This window comes from Babylonia areolata, chromosome 1 (assembly GCF_041734735.1).
Source record: "Babylonia areolata isolate BAREFJ2019XMU chromosome 1, ASM4173473v1, whole genome shotgun sequence".
Lineage (NCBI taxonomy): Eukaryota > Metazoa > Mollusca > Gastropoda > Neogastropoda > Buccinidae > Babylonia > Babylonia areolata.
The window spans coordinates 96,162,586-96,177,585 of record NC_134876.1 but is presented as its reverse complement, the minus strand read 5'-3'; the positions used below and the strand labels follow the sequence as shown (position 1 = coordinate 96,177,585).

The 15,000-nt window shown below is 42.2% G+C and overlaps 2 protein-coding genes across 4 annotated transcripts in view; one reads left to right on the top strand and one right to left on the bottom strand.

Annotated features, from left to right (window-relative positions):
• The window catches only part of LOC143289889 (uncharacterized), a 16,168-nt gene extending 10,108 nt beyond the window's left edge, over nt 1-6,060 (bottom strand). The window contains exons 1-4 of one of the 2 annotated variants that reach the window (XM_076599103.1): nt 5,940-6,060; nt 4,024-4,128; nt 3,659-3,754; nt 1-71 (exon numbers count right to left, since the gene is read on the bottom strand). The exon at nt 1-71 is cut by the window's left edge and continues 105 nt beyond it. In XM_076599103.1, coding sequence (XP_076455218.1) covers nt 1-71; nt 3,659-3,754; nt 4,024-4,128; nt 5,940-5,942 — 275 coding nt within the window. In that variant the 5' untranslated portion in view covers nt 5,943-6,060. The remainder of the gene's footprint in view (nt 72-3,658; nt 3,755-4,023; nt 4,129-5,939) is intronic. The other variant, XM_076599113.1, reaches the window with a different exon arrangement.
• Nucleotides 6,061-8,250: 2,190 nt separating this feature from the next.
• LOC143294375 (uncharacterized) overlaps nt 8,251-15,000 on the top strand; it is an 11,347-nt gene continuing 4,597 nt past the window's right edge. For both annotated transcript variants that reach the window (XM_076605857.1, XM_076605848.1), the window contains exons 1-2: nt 8,251-8,501; nt 14,427-14,726. In XM_076605857.1, the coding sequence (XP_076461972.1) occupies nt 8,417-8,501; nt 14,427-14,726 (385 nt within the window). In that variant the 5' untranslated portion in view covers nt 8,251-8,416. The remainder of the gene's footprint in view (nt 8,502-14,426; nt 14,727-15,000) is intronic.

The following is a 15,000-nucleotide window of genomic DNA, read 5'->3' as shown; positions in this document are numbered from 1 at the left end:
AGCATGCACCCCGCCGTCGCACTCGTCATCTGACCCTCCTTTGTCCGGGATGTCTTGCACCAACTGCAAACCTTCCACACCACAGCACTCATCACTCTCACTGTTCTCGGTTCCATCTCTGTACGACAGTCCTCCTGGGATACAACAGCAGAGAAGGCAACTGCTGTCCCAGCTGTCTGGTATCTGGCTATGCTATGATTATAGTGAAAGGTGTCTTGCCAAAGTTACATCCCCACTCTCTCGGCCAAGAGGGCTTTAGGACAGTCGGCATTAGGATGGTCCCCAAAGGCCATCTAGCTCCAAAGACTGCAGCACAAATCTTGCCTTCTAGTTTGAGAGTCATTAGTCCTTCACAAAAGACTAAGCTGTAAAAGAATTCCCATTGCAGTGGAGAAACAAATAAGGATACAGCTCTCTTTACTGTCAGAGCTGTAAGCTTTCATCGGTCTGTGATACAAGCAGGGAGTCAAGACATGTGAGTTATACATGAGTTTTCAGACCACCTACAAGGTTTTAATCTTTCAAGCTGTGAGTTAAGACATGTGAGTTATACATGAGTTTTCAGACCACCTACATGCTTTTAATCTTTCAAGCTGTGAGTTAAGACATGTGAGTTATACATGAGTTTTCAGACCACCTACATGGTTTTAACCTTTCAAGATGAGAGTTAAGACATGTGAGTTATACATGAGTTTTCAGACCACCTACATGGTTTTAACCTTTCAAGCTGAGAGTTAAGACATGTGAGTTATACATGAGTTTTCAGACCACCTACATGCTTTTAATCTTTCAAGCTGTGAGTTAAGACATGTGAGTTATACATGAGTTTTCAGACCACCTACATGGTTTTAATCTTTCAAGCTGTGAGTTAAGACATGTGAGTTATACATGAGTTTTCAGACCACCTACATGGTTTTAACCTTTCAAGCTGAGAGTTAAGACATGTGAGTTATACATGAGTTTTCAGACCACCTACATGGTTTTAACCTTTCAAGCTGAGAGTTAAGACATGTGAGTTATACATGAGTTTACAGACTACCTACATGCTTTTAATCTTTCAAGCTGTGAGTTAAGACATGTGAGTTATACATGAGTTTTCAGACCACCTACATGGTTTTAACCTTTCAAGATGAGAGTTAAGACATGTGAGTTATACATGAGTTTTCAGACCACCTACATGGTTTTAACCTTTCAAGCTGAGAGTTAAGACATGTGAGTTATACATGAGTTTACAGACCACCTACATGCTTTGAATCTTTCAAGCTGTGAGTTAAGACATGTGAGTTATACATGAGTTTTCAGACCACCTACATGCTTTTAACCTTTCAATATGAGAGTTAAGACATGTGAGTTATACATGAGTTTTCAGTCCACCTACATGGTTTTAACCTTTCAAGATGAGAGTTAAGACATGTGAGTTATACATGAGTTTACAAACCACCTACAAGGTTTTAATCTTTCAAGCTGTGAGTTAAGACATGTGAGTTATACATGAGTTTTCAGACCACCTACATGCTTTTAATCTTTCAAGCTGTGAGTTAAGACATGTGAGTTATACATGAGTTTTCAGACCACCTACATGGTTTTAACCTTTCAAGATGAGAGTTAAGACATGTGAGTTATACATGAGTTTTCAGACCACCTACATGGTTTTAACCTTTCAAGCTGAGAGTTAAGACATGTGAGTTATACATGAGTTTACAGACCACCTACATGCTTTTAATCTGTCAAGCTGTGAGTTAAGACATGTGAGTTATACATGAGTTTTCAGACCACCTACATGGTTTTAACCTTTCAAGCTGAGAGTTAAGACATGTGAGTTATACATGAGTTTTCAGACCACCTACATGCTTTTAATCTTTCAAGCTGAGAGTTAAGACATGTGAGTTATACATGAGTTTTCAGACCACCTACATGCTTTTAATCTTTCAAGCTGAGAGTTAAGACATATGAGTTATATATGAGTTTACAGACCACCTACATGGTTTTAACCTTTCAAGATGAGAGTTAAGACATGTGAGTTATACATGAGTTTACAAACCACCTACATGGATTTAACCTTTCAAGCTCAGAGTTAAGACATGTGAGTTATACATGAGTTTTCAGACCACCTACAAGGTATGTGTGTGTGTGTGTGTGTGTGTGTGTGTGTGTGTGTGTGTGTGTGTGTGCGTGTGTGTGTGTGTGTGTGTGTGTGTGCGTGCGTGCGTGTGAGTGAGTATGTGTGTGTGTGTGTGTGTGTGTGTGTGTGTGTGCGTATGCATGTGTGTATGTATGTGTATGTGTGTATATGTGTGTGTGTGTGTGTGTGTGTGTGTGTGTGTGTGTGAGGAAGGATGGGGTGAATGGGAGTGTGTGTAGGTCAGTGTATGAATTTGTGTTGCAGGAAGTGAATGTTCATTTTTATTATATTTCTGTCTGAATGGCATGTGATTTATTATATTTCTGTCTGAATGGCATGTGATTTTCTTACTTGTCAATATTATCAATCATGTTGTGGTAATGCATATCTTAATAATGGCCATGTTCCAAACTGATAGCTCTTTATGCATATGTATACATACATGTTACATACATGTACTCAATCAAAAAGACAAATTTCTGTGAGTTTACAGACAATATATACCGGTAGTTGTATCTTCTCTATAGTTTACAGACAACATATAGTTGCATCTTCTCTATAGTTTACAGACAATGATATAGTTGTATCTTCTCTATAGTTTACAGACAACATATAGTTGCATCTTCTCTATAGTTTACAGACAATATATAGTTGTATCTTCTCTATAGTTTACAGACAATAGTGGCATCTTCTCTATAGTTTACAACAATAATATAGTCATATCTTCTCTTACATCTACAGACAATAATACAGTGGTATCTTCTCTATAGTTTACAGACAATAATATAGTTGCATCTTATCTATAGTTTACAGACAATAATATAGTTGTATGTTCTCTTTAGTTTACAGACAATAATATAGTTGTATATTCTCTTTCGTTTACAGACAATAATATAGTTGTATCTTCTCCATAGTTTACAGACAATATATAGTTGTATCTTCTCTTTCGTTTACAGACAATAATATAGTTGTATCTTATCTATCTTCCGAATGCAGGAAGAAAAGGAACTCAACAACTACATCAATATTTACCATGGGGACCATTTTACAGACATCTTTATAACTCAGGTCCAAGGTTCAGTTTCCAGTTTTCTGTCTTACTGTTTGAATTATGAACAACACTGATTCTTTCTCACTAATTCTGTCTTACTGTTTGAATTATTATTAACACTGATTCTTTCTCACTAGTTTTCTGTCTTACTGTTTGAATTATGAACAACACTGATTCTTTCTCACTAATTCTGTCTTACTGTTTGAATTATTATTAACACTGATTCTTTCTCACTAGTTTTCTGTCTTACTGTTTGAATTATGAACAACACTGATTCTTTCTCACTAATTCTGTCTTACTGTTTGAATTATTATTAACACTGATTCTTTCTCACTAGTTTTCTGTCTTACTGTTTGAATTATGAACAACACTGATTCTTTCTCACCAGTTTTCTGTCTTACTGTATGAATTATAAACAACACTGATTCTTTCTCATCAGTTCTGTCTTACTGTATGAATTATGAACAACACTGATTCTTTCTCACCAGTTTTCTCCCTCTTTTGATCTCACTCTGCACATCCGCAGGGTCAAACCCTCCAAACTGGTCCAGCACATACTGTGTCAGTCCTGATGAATACTGCTGCAGAAAGGAAAACAGACTGTGTCAGTCCTGATGGAGAGAGAGAGAGAGAGAGAGAGAGAGAGAGAGGTGGGGGGGGGGGGGGGAGACAGAGACAGACAGACAGACAGAGACACAGAGAGAGAAAGAGACAGAGAGATAGACACAGAGAGACAGAATGATTGAAAGATACAGAGATGCAGAGTCACAAATAGAGACACGGACAGGACAGGAGACAGACAGACAGGCAGATACTGAGATAGACAGAAAGACGGAATCAAATTTCCTACCATACACTTGTGGTGAGCGAAGAGCACATTTTGGTGACAATGAAGAATTCCACAGTACTGCTCCACGCCCCTTCCATGACCGCAGAATGCACACACCACTTTATCCTTTCAAGGCAAACCACACAATAAGGGAAGTGAACACTAAGTAAATGATTTGATTCAGATTAAATTCTGCACACACCACTTTATCCTTTCAAGGCAAAGCATACAGCAAGGCAAGTGAACAGTAAGTAAATGATCTGATTCAGATTAAATTCTGCACACACCACTTTATCCTTTCAAGGCAAAGCATACAGCAATGCAACTGAACATTTTTGTTAATTACTTAATTCAGATTAAATTCTGCACACACCACTTTATCATTTCAATGCAAAGCACACAGTAAGGCAACAGAACATTTAATAAATCATCTAATTCAGATTGAATTCTGCACATACTACAATTTCCTTCCCAGACAAAGTACACAGCAAGACAATTGAAAATTTAGTAAATGATTCAGATTAGATTCTGCATTCACCTATTTTGCCTCTGAATGCAAAGCATGCATAGCAAGGAAGTTTAACATTCAATAAATGATTAAATTCAGCATGTATACATTGTGTAATTAATGTATACATGTATACATGACTTTTCACATGCGTGCAAAACATACAGCATGACAACTGCGCATCAGATAAATGATTCTAGTCAAATTCTTTTTTTTCCAGGATAACAGATATAAGCACTGGCATGCTTTTTTTTTTTTTTTTTTTTTTTTTTTACATCCAGTTCCTGCCCTGAACAGGGTGTAATAATAGGATACACAGGGGGTGGGGGGGAGAAAGAAAAGCATGCATGCACATACACACACATATATACATGCGCTCACACACACACACACACACACACTCACGCGCGCACGCGCGCGCACACACACACACCAGAGAAGCAAAAGCAAAGAGAAAGAGAGAAGAAATAGTGAGCACCACCTCAGAATACTTCATCAAAAGAGAGGCTTTTTGGCAAAAGGCTACATAGCATAAACTGTATAACTGTAAGCCGAATTTGGACAAAGTATATTAATATCATTAGATCACTTCAGAATACATGTTATACTTTCTTCTTTTCTTTCCCTTGACTACCGCCTTCATCACTGTGAAGATTCTGCATTTCATGTGCAATTTCCTGTTGTATGATTGTCAGATGTGTCTGGCTGTGACCATAAAACAGCAAGGAGGCAACTGCTGTCCTGACTGGGCTAGAAATGGAATTGTATAATGGGCAGTGGTGATCTAGTGTCTTGCCTCAACTCTCTCCGAGAGGGCGTTAGGACAGTCGGCATTGACTCTAGCAATGATTGTGATAGTCCCCAGTGGTCATCTAGCTCCTGAGATTTATGCGCTAAGATCCAGTGTAACTACATTTGCCTCCTGGTTTGTGGGTCTTGGTCAGTCAGAAAAGACTAAGTTGTACATGAATTCCTACCAAAGTGGAGAAACCAATGATCATATCTATGGTCCAGCTGCAAACTCATGTCAATCCGATTGAACATGCATGCAAAGCTCCCATTAATTTTTTTGGTATCCTGGAACAAACTACACAGAAGTTTTGTGCATATTACAATGCAAGAACCATGTCAATCACATATACATATGCATGTTATATCCAGTTTTAGCACCATCTGTGACAGGTACTATCATTGATGATGATGATGATGATGATTATCAATTTATAACATGACAATATCCACATTTCTTCCCCTCCACTCCTCTGTGCAACTCACGGGCACGACAAGATGGAGTTTAACGACCTATTGGCTTAACGCCCTTATGGTAAAAAAACAACAACTCACTCCACCCCTTGTTGTGAACACAACTAATTCGCCTTGAGGGGAAGAATTGTGAATATTGCCGGACTTTTTTCTTCTGTTCTCTTACCATCTCAGAATTTCACACCAAGACTGCGCTCATTTGTGACAAGTTTTACATGTGGCGATGCTAAATAATACGGAAGCTACACAAACTATCAAACTTTGTACAAGCTAACGACACATACGGGAAAATACAAAATTCCAATTTTAGTATCAGGGGAATGTACTAGGTCTGTCTTTGCACATTGTGAAAGGAATTGTTCCCCTTGCTCGGGCTCACCACACCAGTGAGGGCTTTGGTTTAACTCGATGCAGTTGTAAAAAAAAAAAAAAAAATCTTTTTTTAGAGTGACTTTTTTTTATGAATGAGTAATGCGTAGGATAGAGATATAGGCAGTGTATGTATAAGCCTTTTTTTCACCTAAAATTTTAAGAGAGAGAGAGAGAGAGAGAGAGAGACGGGAAAATGTGTGTGAGAGAGACCATCGAGGAGTGTCAGACCAGTTTATCACGTTTCGTTTGGTCCTCATACACTCTCTAAACTATCAACAAGGCAAACTACATGAGGGAAAAACATAGCGTCCTTACACTCTCTAAACTATCAACAAGGAAAACTACATGAGAGAAAAATACGTATACAGCGTCCTTACAAACAAAAGATATCTGTGAATTCCTTCAGATGAACAGAAGTCGAGAAACGATAAGATGAAAAAAGAAAAAAAGAAAATGTGTTCTAAAATCAATATAACCCCACACACACACACACACTCCCCCCCCCCCCCCCCAAAAAAAAAAAAAACAAAAAAAAAAACCAAAAAAACCCTAAGATACCGCATGCGACATCCGGCCGGCAGAGGTTCTCGGACTTCAATTTCAGTTGTTGGAAATAAGCAGAGGTCAAACCACCCTGTCACCCACTCCACAGGACGTGCTGTCACCCACCCCACAGGACGTGCTGTCACCCACCGCCACCCCACAGGACATGCTATCACCCTCGTCTACAGGGACAGCACTGCTGGGAATGACTGATCGTGTACAGAGACAGCACTGCTGGGAATGGCTGGTGGTCTGCAGAGACAGCACTGCTGGGAATGGCTGGTGGTCTGCAGGTACAGCACTGCTGGGAATGGCTGGTGGTCTGCAGGTACAGCACTGCTGGGAATGGCTGGTGGTCTGCAGGTACAGCACTGCTGGGAATGGCTGGTGGTCTGCAGGTACAGCACTGCTGGGAATGGCTGGTGGTCTGCAGGTACAGCTCTGCTGGGAATGGCTGATCGTCTACAAAGACAGCACTGCTGGGAATGGCTGGTGGTCTACAGAGACAGCACTGCTGGGAATGGCTGGTGGTCTGCAGGTACAGCACTGCTGGGAATGGCTGGTGGTCTGCAGGTACAGCTCTGCTGGGAATGGCTGATCGTCTTCAGGTACAGCACTGCTGGGAATGGCTAGTGGTCTGCAGAGACAGCACTGCTGGGAATGGCTGGTGGTCTACAGAGACAGCACTGCTGGGAATCGCTGGTGGTCTGCAGAGGGAGGGCTTTATAACCGCCAGCACCTGGCTGACTCGATGGAAGAAATATGGTGACGTTTCAACAAGGACACGCACGTAGATCAGCCAGGGAAGGAGGGAGGTGGCAGAATAGTTAAGACGCTCGTCTGCCAATACAGAGTCCGCGAGGGTCTGGGTTCGAATCCCGCCGCCTTTCTCCCAGGTTTGACTGGAAAATCGTACTGAGCGTTTAGTCATTCCGTCGAATGAAACGATAACCCGAGGTCCCGTGTGCAACACATTCAGCGCCCATTTCAGAACCCATGGTAACGAGAGTGTTGTCCTCTGGCAAAATTATGCAGAAGAAACCCACTCTAATTGAACACAAATATATATGCATGCACTCAACGCCTGACTAAGAGCGTTGGGTTATGCTGCTGGTCAGGCATCTGCCTATTAGATGTGGTGTAGCGTATATGGATTCACCTGAATGCAGTGACGCCCCCTTGAGAAACGGAAAGTGGGGTAGGGCATAATGTTATCTATTCATTTAATTATCTATTTAATCATCTATTTATCTATTTATTCATTTATTTATTTGTCATTATTTTTGTTGTCATTATTATTCCCCTTTTCTTTTCTTTTTTCTCTTTAATTTATTTGTTAACCTATTTATCTATTTATTCATCTTTTCTTTTTTTTTCTTTTTTTCTTTTTGCTGCATGAAAATTTCCCATCTTGGCGACTCGTCAAAATAATCTTCCTGTTTATCAACCTCTGCGCGTGCGTCGAGGACATGACCTTCGACATTTTCATGCAAAGTAAAAGGCACAGTTAGCATTGTTGACACACCATCACTTGCACAGCTGGTCTGGTCTGTCACGCCGTCTCTAAGATCTCGTTATTTCCGGCAACAGATCACATCTGTTTGACAGCTGGTGAATGAACAGTCAGTAGTCACTGCGTATAACTTCTTACACAGTTTGGTTTGTATTTCAGTTGAGTGAAGGCTTCAGCCACAGTTTCTGTCATTCCTGTTGGATCGTCCTCTTACCATGGGGCGACACTGGCTGTCTCTGTCTCTGCTGTCTCTGTGTCTGCCTGCTTTTTGCTTGCTCGCCATGGCTGGGTATGATGGAGGTAACTTGAAAACAAGCAATTATAAAAAAAAAAAAAAAAAAAAAAAATGAACACACCAATAAGATAACGTCCAGTTACAAAATGTGGTAGTAAAATATAGATTTTTTGAAAATAATGTACATTAGATTGCCATTTCCTTTTTTTGTGTGTGTGGTCAATTCCATCTTAGTTGATTTGTCGCGTTCGCTTCATTATTTGTATTTATTTAAACTTGTGTGTGTGTGTGTGTGTGTGTGTGTGTGTGTGTGTGTGTGTGTGTGTGTGTGTGTGTGTGTGTGTTCATTTCCTAGTGTTATGCTTTGTCTATTTGCAGTTATCGTTTTCTGTGTTTTTGTGTGCGATTATTTGTTTTTATTTGTTTCGTATGTTGCTTTTCTATTGTGATGTTTTTTCTGTCTCTCCTCATCCTATCTCCCCCCCCCCCCCTCCTTCCTTCTCTCTCCCTGCAGACTGTACCAACTTGTGATGTTTTTTCTGTCTCTCCTCATCCTATCTCCCCCCCCCCCTCCTTCCTTCTCTCTCCCTGCAGACTGTACCAACTTGTGATGTTTTTTTCTGTCTCTCCTCATCCTATCTCTCCCCCCCGCCCCCCCCCCCGCCCCCCCAATTCTCTCTGCCTGCAGACTGTACCAACTTGTGATGTTTTTTCTGTCTCTCCTCATCCTATCTCCCCCCCCCCTCCTTCCTTCTCTCTCCCTGCAGACTGTACCAACTTGTGTTGTTTTTTCTGTCTCTCCTCATCCTATCCCCCCCCCTTCTCTCTCCCTGCAGACTGTACCAACTTGTGTTGTTTTTTCTGTCTCTCCTCATCCTATCTCCCCCCCCCCCTTCTCTCTCCCTGCAGACTGTACCAACTTGTGTTGTTATTTCTGTCTCTCCTCATCCTATCCCCTCCCCCCCCCCTTCTCTCTCCCTGCAGACTGTACCAACTTGTGTTGTTTTTTCTGTCTCTCCTCATCCATCCCCCCCCCCTTCTCTCTCCCTGCAGACTGTACCAACTTGTGTTGTTTTTTCTGTCTCTCCTCATCCTATCTCCCCCCCCCACCCCATTCTCTCTCCCTGCAGACTGTACCAACTTGTGTTGTTTTTTCTGTCTCTCCTCATCCATCCCCCCCCCATTCTCTCTCCCTGCAGACTGTACCAACTTGTGATGTTTTTTCTGTCTCTCCTCATCCTATCTCCCCCCCCCCCCCCCTCTCTCTCCCTGCAGACTGTACCAACTTGTGATGTTTTTTCTGTCTCTCCTCATCCTATCTCCCCCCCCCCTCCTTCCTTCTCTCTCCCTGCAGACTGTACCAACTTGTGTTGTTTTTTCTGTCTCTCCTCATCCCATCCCCCCCCCCTTCTCTTCTCTCTCCCTGCAGACTGTGCCAACTTGTGTTGTTGTTTTTCTGTCTCTCCTCATCCTATCCCCCCCCCCCCCATTCTCTCTCCCTGCAGACTGTACCAACGTATGCTGTGTTGTCCGTGTAGTGAGCTTACCATGTCGGAAATCTCAGTTCTTAGTGAAATGTTTTGAGTTCTGAATAATGGGTTATATATCTTTCTCATTATCTACTTCTCTCTCTCTCTCCCCCTCCCTCCCCCCTACCCCCTCTCTCTCTCTTTTATCTTTCTTTCTCTGTCTTTTTATTTGCTTATTTCTTTCTTTCTGTCACTGTCTTTCTCTCTTTTTTTTCTTTATATCTTTCTTTTTCTCGCTGTATCACTTTTTCCTTCTCTCTGTCCCTTCCATTCGTGTCTGTTGTCTTCTGTCTTGTCTTTTCCTCCCTTTCCTTCTGTCTTCTGTCTTGTCTTTTCCTCCCTTTCCTTCTGTCTTCTGTCTTGTCTTTTCCTCCCTTTCCTTCTGTCTTCTGTCTTGTCTTTTCCTCCCTTTCCTTCTGTCTTCTGCCTTGTCTTTCCCTCCCTTTCCTTCTGTCTTGTCTTTTCCTCCCTTTCCTTCTGTCTTGTCTTTCCCTCCCTTTCCTTCTGTCTTCTGTCTTGTCTTTTCCTCCCTTTCCTTCTGTCTTGTCTTTTCCTCCCTTTCCTTCTGTCTTCTGTCTTGTCTTTTCCTCCCTTTCCTTCTGTCTTGTCTTTTCCTCCCTTTCCTTCTGTCTTGTCTTTTCCTCCCTTTCCTTCTGTCTTCTGTCTTGTCTTTTCCTCCCTTTCCTTCTGTCTTGTCTTTTCCTCCCTTTCCTTCTGTCTTCTGTCTTGTCTTTTCCTCCCTTTCCTTCTGTCTTCTGTCTTGTCTTTTCCTCCCTTTCCTTCTGTCTTCTGTCTTGTCTTTTCCTCCCTTTCCTTCTGTCTTGTCTTTCCCTCCCTTTCCTTCTGTCTTGCCTTTTCCTCCCTTTCCTTCTGTCTTCTGTCTTGTCTTTTCCTCCCTTTCCTTCTGTCTTCTGTCTTGTCTTTCCCTCCCTTTCCTTCTGTCTTGTCTTTTCCTCCCTGTCCTTCTGTCTTCTGCCTTGTCTTTTCCTCCCTGTCCTTCTGTCTTCTGCCTTGTCTTTCCCTCCCTTTCCTTCTGTCTTGTCTTTTCCTCCCTTTCCTTCTGTCTTGTCTTTCCCTCCCTTTCCTTCTGTCTTCTGTCTTGTCTTTTCCTCCCTTTCCTTCTGTCTTGTCTTTCCCTCCCTTTCCTTCTGCCTTGTCTTTCCCTCCCTTTCCTTCTGTCTTCTGTCTTGTCTTTTCCTCCCTTTCCTTCTGTCTTGTCTTTCCCTCCCTTTCCTTCTGTCTTGTCTTTCCCTCCCTTTCCTTCTGTCTTCTGTCTTGTCTTTTCCTCCCTTTCCTTCTGTCTTCTGCCTTGTCTTTTCCTCCCTTTCCTTCTGTCTTCTGTCTTGTCTTTCCATCCCTTTCCTTCTGTCTTCTGCCTTGTCTTTTCATCCCTTTCCTTCTGTCTTCTGCCTTGTCTTTTCCTCCCTGTCCTTCTGTCTTGTCTTTCCCTCCCTTTCCTTCTGTCTTGTCTTTTCCTCTCTTTCCTTCTGTCTTGTCTTTTCCTCTCTTTCCTTCTGTCTTCTGTCTTGTCTTTCCCTCCCTTTCCTTCTGTCTTGTCTTTTCCTCCCTTTCCTTCTGTCTTGTCTTTTCCTCTCTTTCCTTCTGTCTTCTGTTTTGTCTTTTCCTCTCTTTCCTTCTGTCCTTCTGTCTTGTCTTTTCCTCCCTGTCCTTCTGTCTTGTCTTTTCCTCCTTTCCTTCTGTCTTCTGTCTTGTCTTTTCCTCCCTTTCCTTCTGTCTTCTGTCTTGTCTTTTCCTCCCTTTCCTTCTGTCTTCTGTCTTGTCTTTCCCTGCCTGTCCTTCTGTCTTGTCTTTCCCTCCCTGTCCTTCTGTCTTGTCTTTCCCTCTCTTTCCTTCTGTCTTCTGTCTTGTCTTTCCCTCCCTTTCCTTCTGTCTTCTGTCTTGTCTTTCCCTCCCTTTCCTTCTGTCTTGTCTTTCCCTCCCTTTCCTTCTGTCTTCTGTCTTGTCTTTCCCTCCCTTTCCTTCTGTCTTTTCCTCCCTTTCCTTCTGTCTTCTATCTTGTCTTTCCCTCCCTTTCCTTCTGTCTTCTGTCTTGTCTTTTCCTCCCTTTCCTTCTGTCTTGCCTTTTCCTCCCTTTCCTTCTGTCTTGTCCTTTCCTCCCTTTCCTTCTGTCTTGTCTTTCCCTCCCTTTCCTTCTGTCTTCTGTCTTGTCTTTTCCTCCCTTTGTGTGTGTGACATTTTGTACATTTTGTACGTGTGCCATTTGTTCTTTTTTCCCCCAAAAAATGTATTTTTAATCGTTTGATTTCTTTACAGTGTACAAAAATATGACACAAGACGATGCGAATACAATACATCACATGATGGTATTACATAACAAGAAAAAGAACAAAGATACAGGACACATCCTACAAAGGTTTTATGCTGCAGAATTCTTTGTCACTGCCCAACATGTAGCCTACATTTCGTGTATGCCTCAGAAAATATTTGAACTTTAAAGTACAGAATTTTTCTTTATATTTGTTATTCTTCCCTCTCTCCTTCATTGTGATGCACTGTTTCACATGAACGTCACAGGGAAACAACAGTGTGGACAACAAAAACAGCACATGACAGACAAACAGGCAGAAAAAAAATAAAGGGCACTTCTTTTGAATGAATGACCAGGAAATACCTTTGTTTTTATGTTTGCACTTATCTCTATTATCTAAATAGACAATGAAGTGCACTCAAGTTACAACTGGTGACATTACAGACAAAGGACAAAAAAGAGACCAGAGATAATGTGGAAAAGTATGTTGATGGAGTCTCCCGTCGGTCCGACGGATGAGTAGGCAGGCAGGCTTATCTGTCGGTGTGTGTCCTCATATGGGAGAAGAGGCCGATTCTGGATGTGCAGCACTTCCCACAGGTGTTGCAAGCGAAAACGTCTCCAGAAGTTGAAAAGTATGCTACCAACCGATTAAAAAACCTTAACATAAGATAGGGTAATGTTTTGTTGTAACAAAGGCATTGATTGTGAGACAAGTTTGATACAGTTCATTTTTCTGTTGAGTTCATGGGCAGTATCCATTTTATTTCAAACTCATGATTTTGCATGTTCAGTGAGTGTGCATGTTTTTCAGTTTTGTATCCAATCTTGAATTCAGTCAAGAACTTTTGGATGTTATGTCCAAGTTCGTTTATTCTGCATCTATAGATGTAATTATATTAAGATTTTTCTGATTGAGCTCACTGTGCCATACGAAAGCAGAATGGAGGAAGCCCACATCTACAAGACCGAGAAGTATGCCAGTCTAGCCAGTAGGCTGAGAGAATCTGGCTTCCAATCCAAAGTCCTCGCCATAGAGATTGATGCAAGAGGGTTTGTGGGCGCATCTGCCTGCAGCCTCATGAAAAAGCTGTCGGTTTCTGGCATAGAGAGGACATGGGCTCTCAAGGCAATGGCAGAAGCAGCAGAAAAGAGTTCCAGCTGGATCTGGTCGAGGAGGAATGAAAGTAAACTTCATAAAGATTAAATTTCCCTACTCAAACTAGGAGTACGATGGCTCAGTGGTTAAAACGTTTGCCAGAAAAGGTGATTCAGTTCTGAGGTGGCGACCACCCTGGAGGCGGGGGTTCGAACCTGCTGAGGACCAGGGAAAAAAAAGAGAAAAAAAGAGAAAAGGCGGTAATACAAGGGCATCCAGGAGTCATGACCTGGGTGCGGCCCGGCCCCCTTAGTGTGTAAGGAGTTAAGGGCCGAAACACTTGACTGAGGGGGGGCTTCTTCTCTGAAGACCTTGTACTGTCCAGCTCTCCCTGGAGTTTCTTATCAGTAATACGGCATCAGTTCTGCCGTTTTTGTTTGTTTGTTTGTTTGTTTGTTTTTCCAAATAAGAGAGGCTGACTAACGGAATTGAAGTCAGCACATATTTGACACTGTTATTGTCTACGATATTTTGAAGTTATCTTAAAAGAGAACGCGAATACTGGCAGTCATACAGGTAATGAATTACCGGTTCCTTCTTTCTGATACAAGAGTTGCATTTGTCTTTTTTTTTCAATCAGTCATGTTTCGTATTATTATTAGTATCATCATCATCATCATCATCGTTGTTGTTGTTGTTGTTGTTGTTCACCATCATCATCACGCTGACAAAGGCTGTTGCCTTGCTGTGGCTGTCACCTCTCAACAGGTGTTGGCGGACAGTGAGAATTGTAACGGTGAATACGAGTGTACACATGTGTAATCACAGAAATAAATGAAGAAAGGGATGGCACAGTCAAAACATGCAACAAATCAACACTCAAATAAATAAGCAAATAAATGAATAAATAAACAAAACGATATATAAAATAGACAAACAAATAAGTATATTAATGAATAAATTAATGAAACACAAATGAATAGATAAATAAATAAATAAATAAATAATAAATAAATAAATAAGTAAACTAGAGAGAGAGAGACAACAACAAAGCAACCCCACAACCAAAGCCACCCTTTCCTCCTTTCAACAGTGGGACCGAGGAACGTCACCATGGAGCCATCCACCCGGTCTATCCAGGTCCGATGGTACCCACCCAGCCGGGATCAGTCTTCCCTGGAATCGTACCGTGTGTGGTTCTACTCCGCCACACAGCCCAACAGAAAGCGGGTACACTGGGTACCAGTGGAGACCCACCCGCATGAGGTCATATCCTGTTTGGAACCCAACACGGAGTACCGGGTACAGGTGGTCACTCACTTCCACCCGAACAGCAGTATCTCGGACGCCAACAGTGACGAGGTGAAGGTGGTCACCCACCCGGAAAAACCCCGTGAGTGCACTGAAAGTATCTGCAAGTTACAGCGTGGTGTTGGGCGGACAGTAATTATATGTGTGTGTAGAAAGGGGGGGGGGGGGGAGGGGGTGAAAGGGTGCGGGATAGGCGGAGGGCGCTGTCAAGCACACAGGCACATGCACACACAGAGACAGACGGACGGACGACACCCACACACATACACAAGCACGCACCACCCCCCTTCCCCCCTCACATACCACACACACACACACACACACACACACACACACACACACACACCAACACTGAT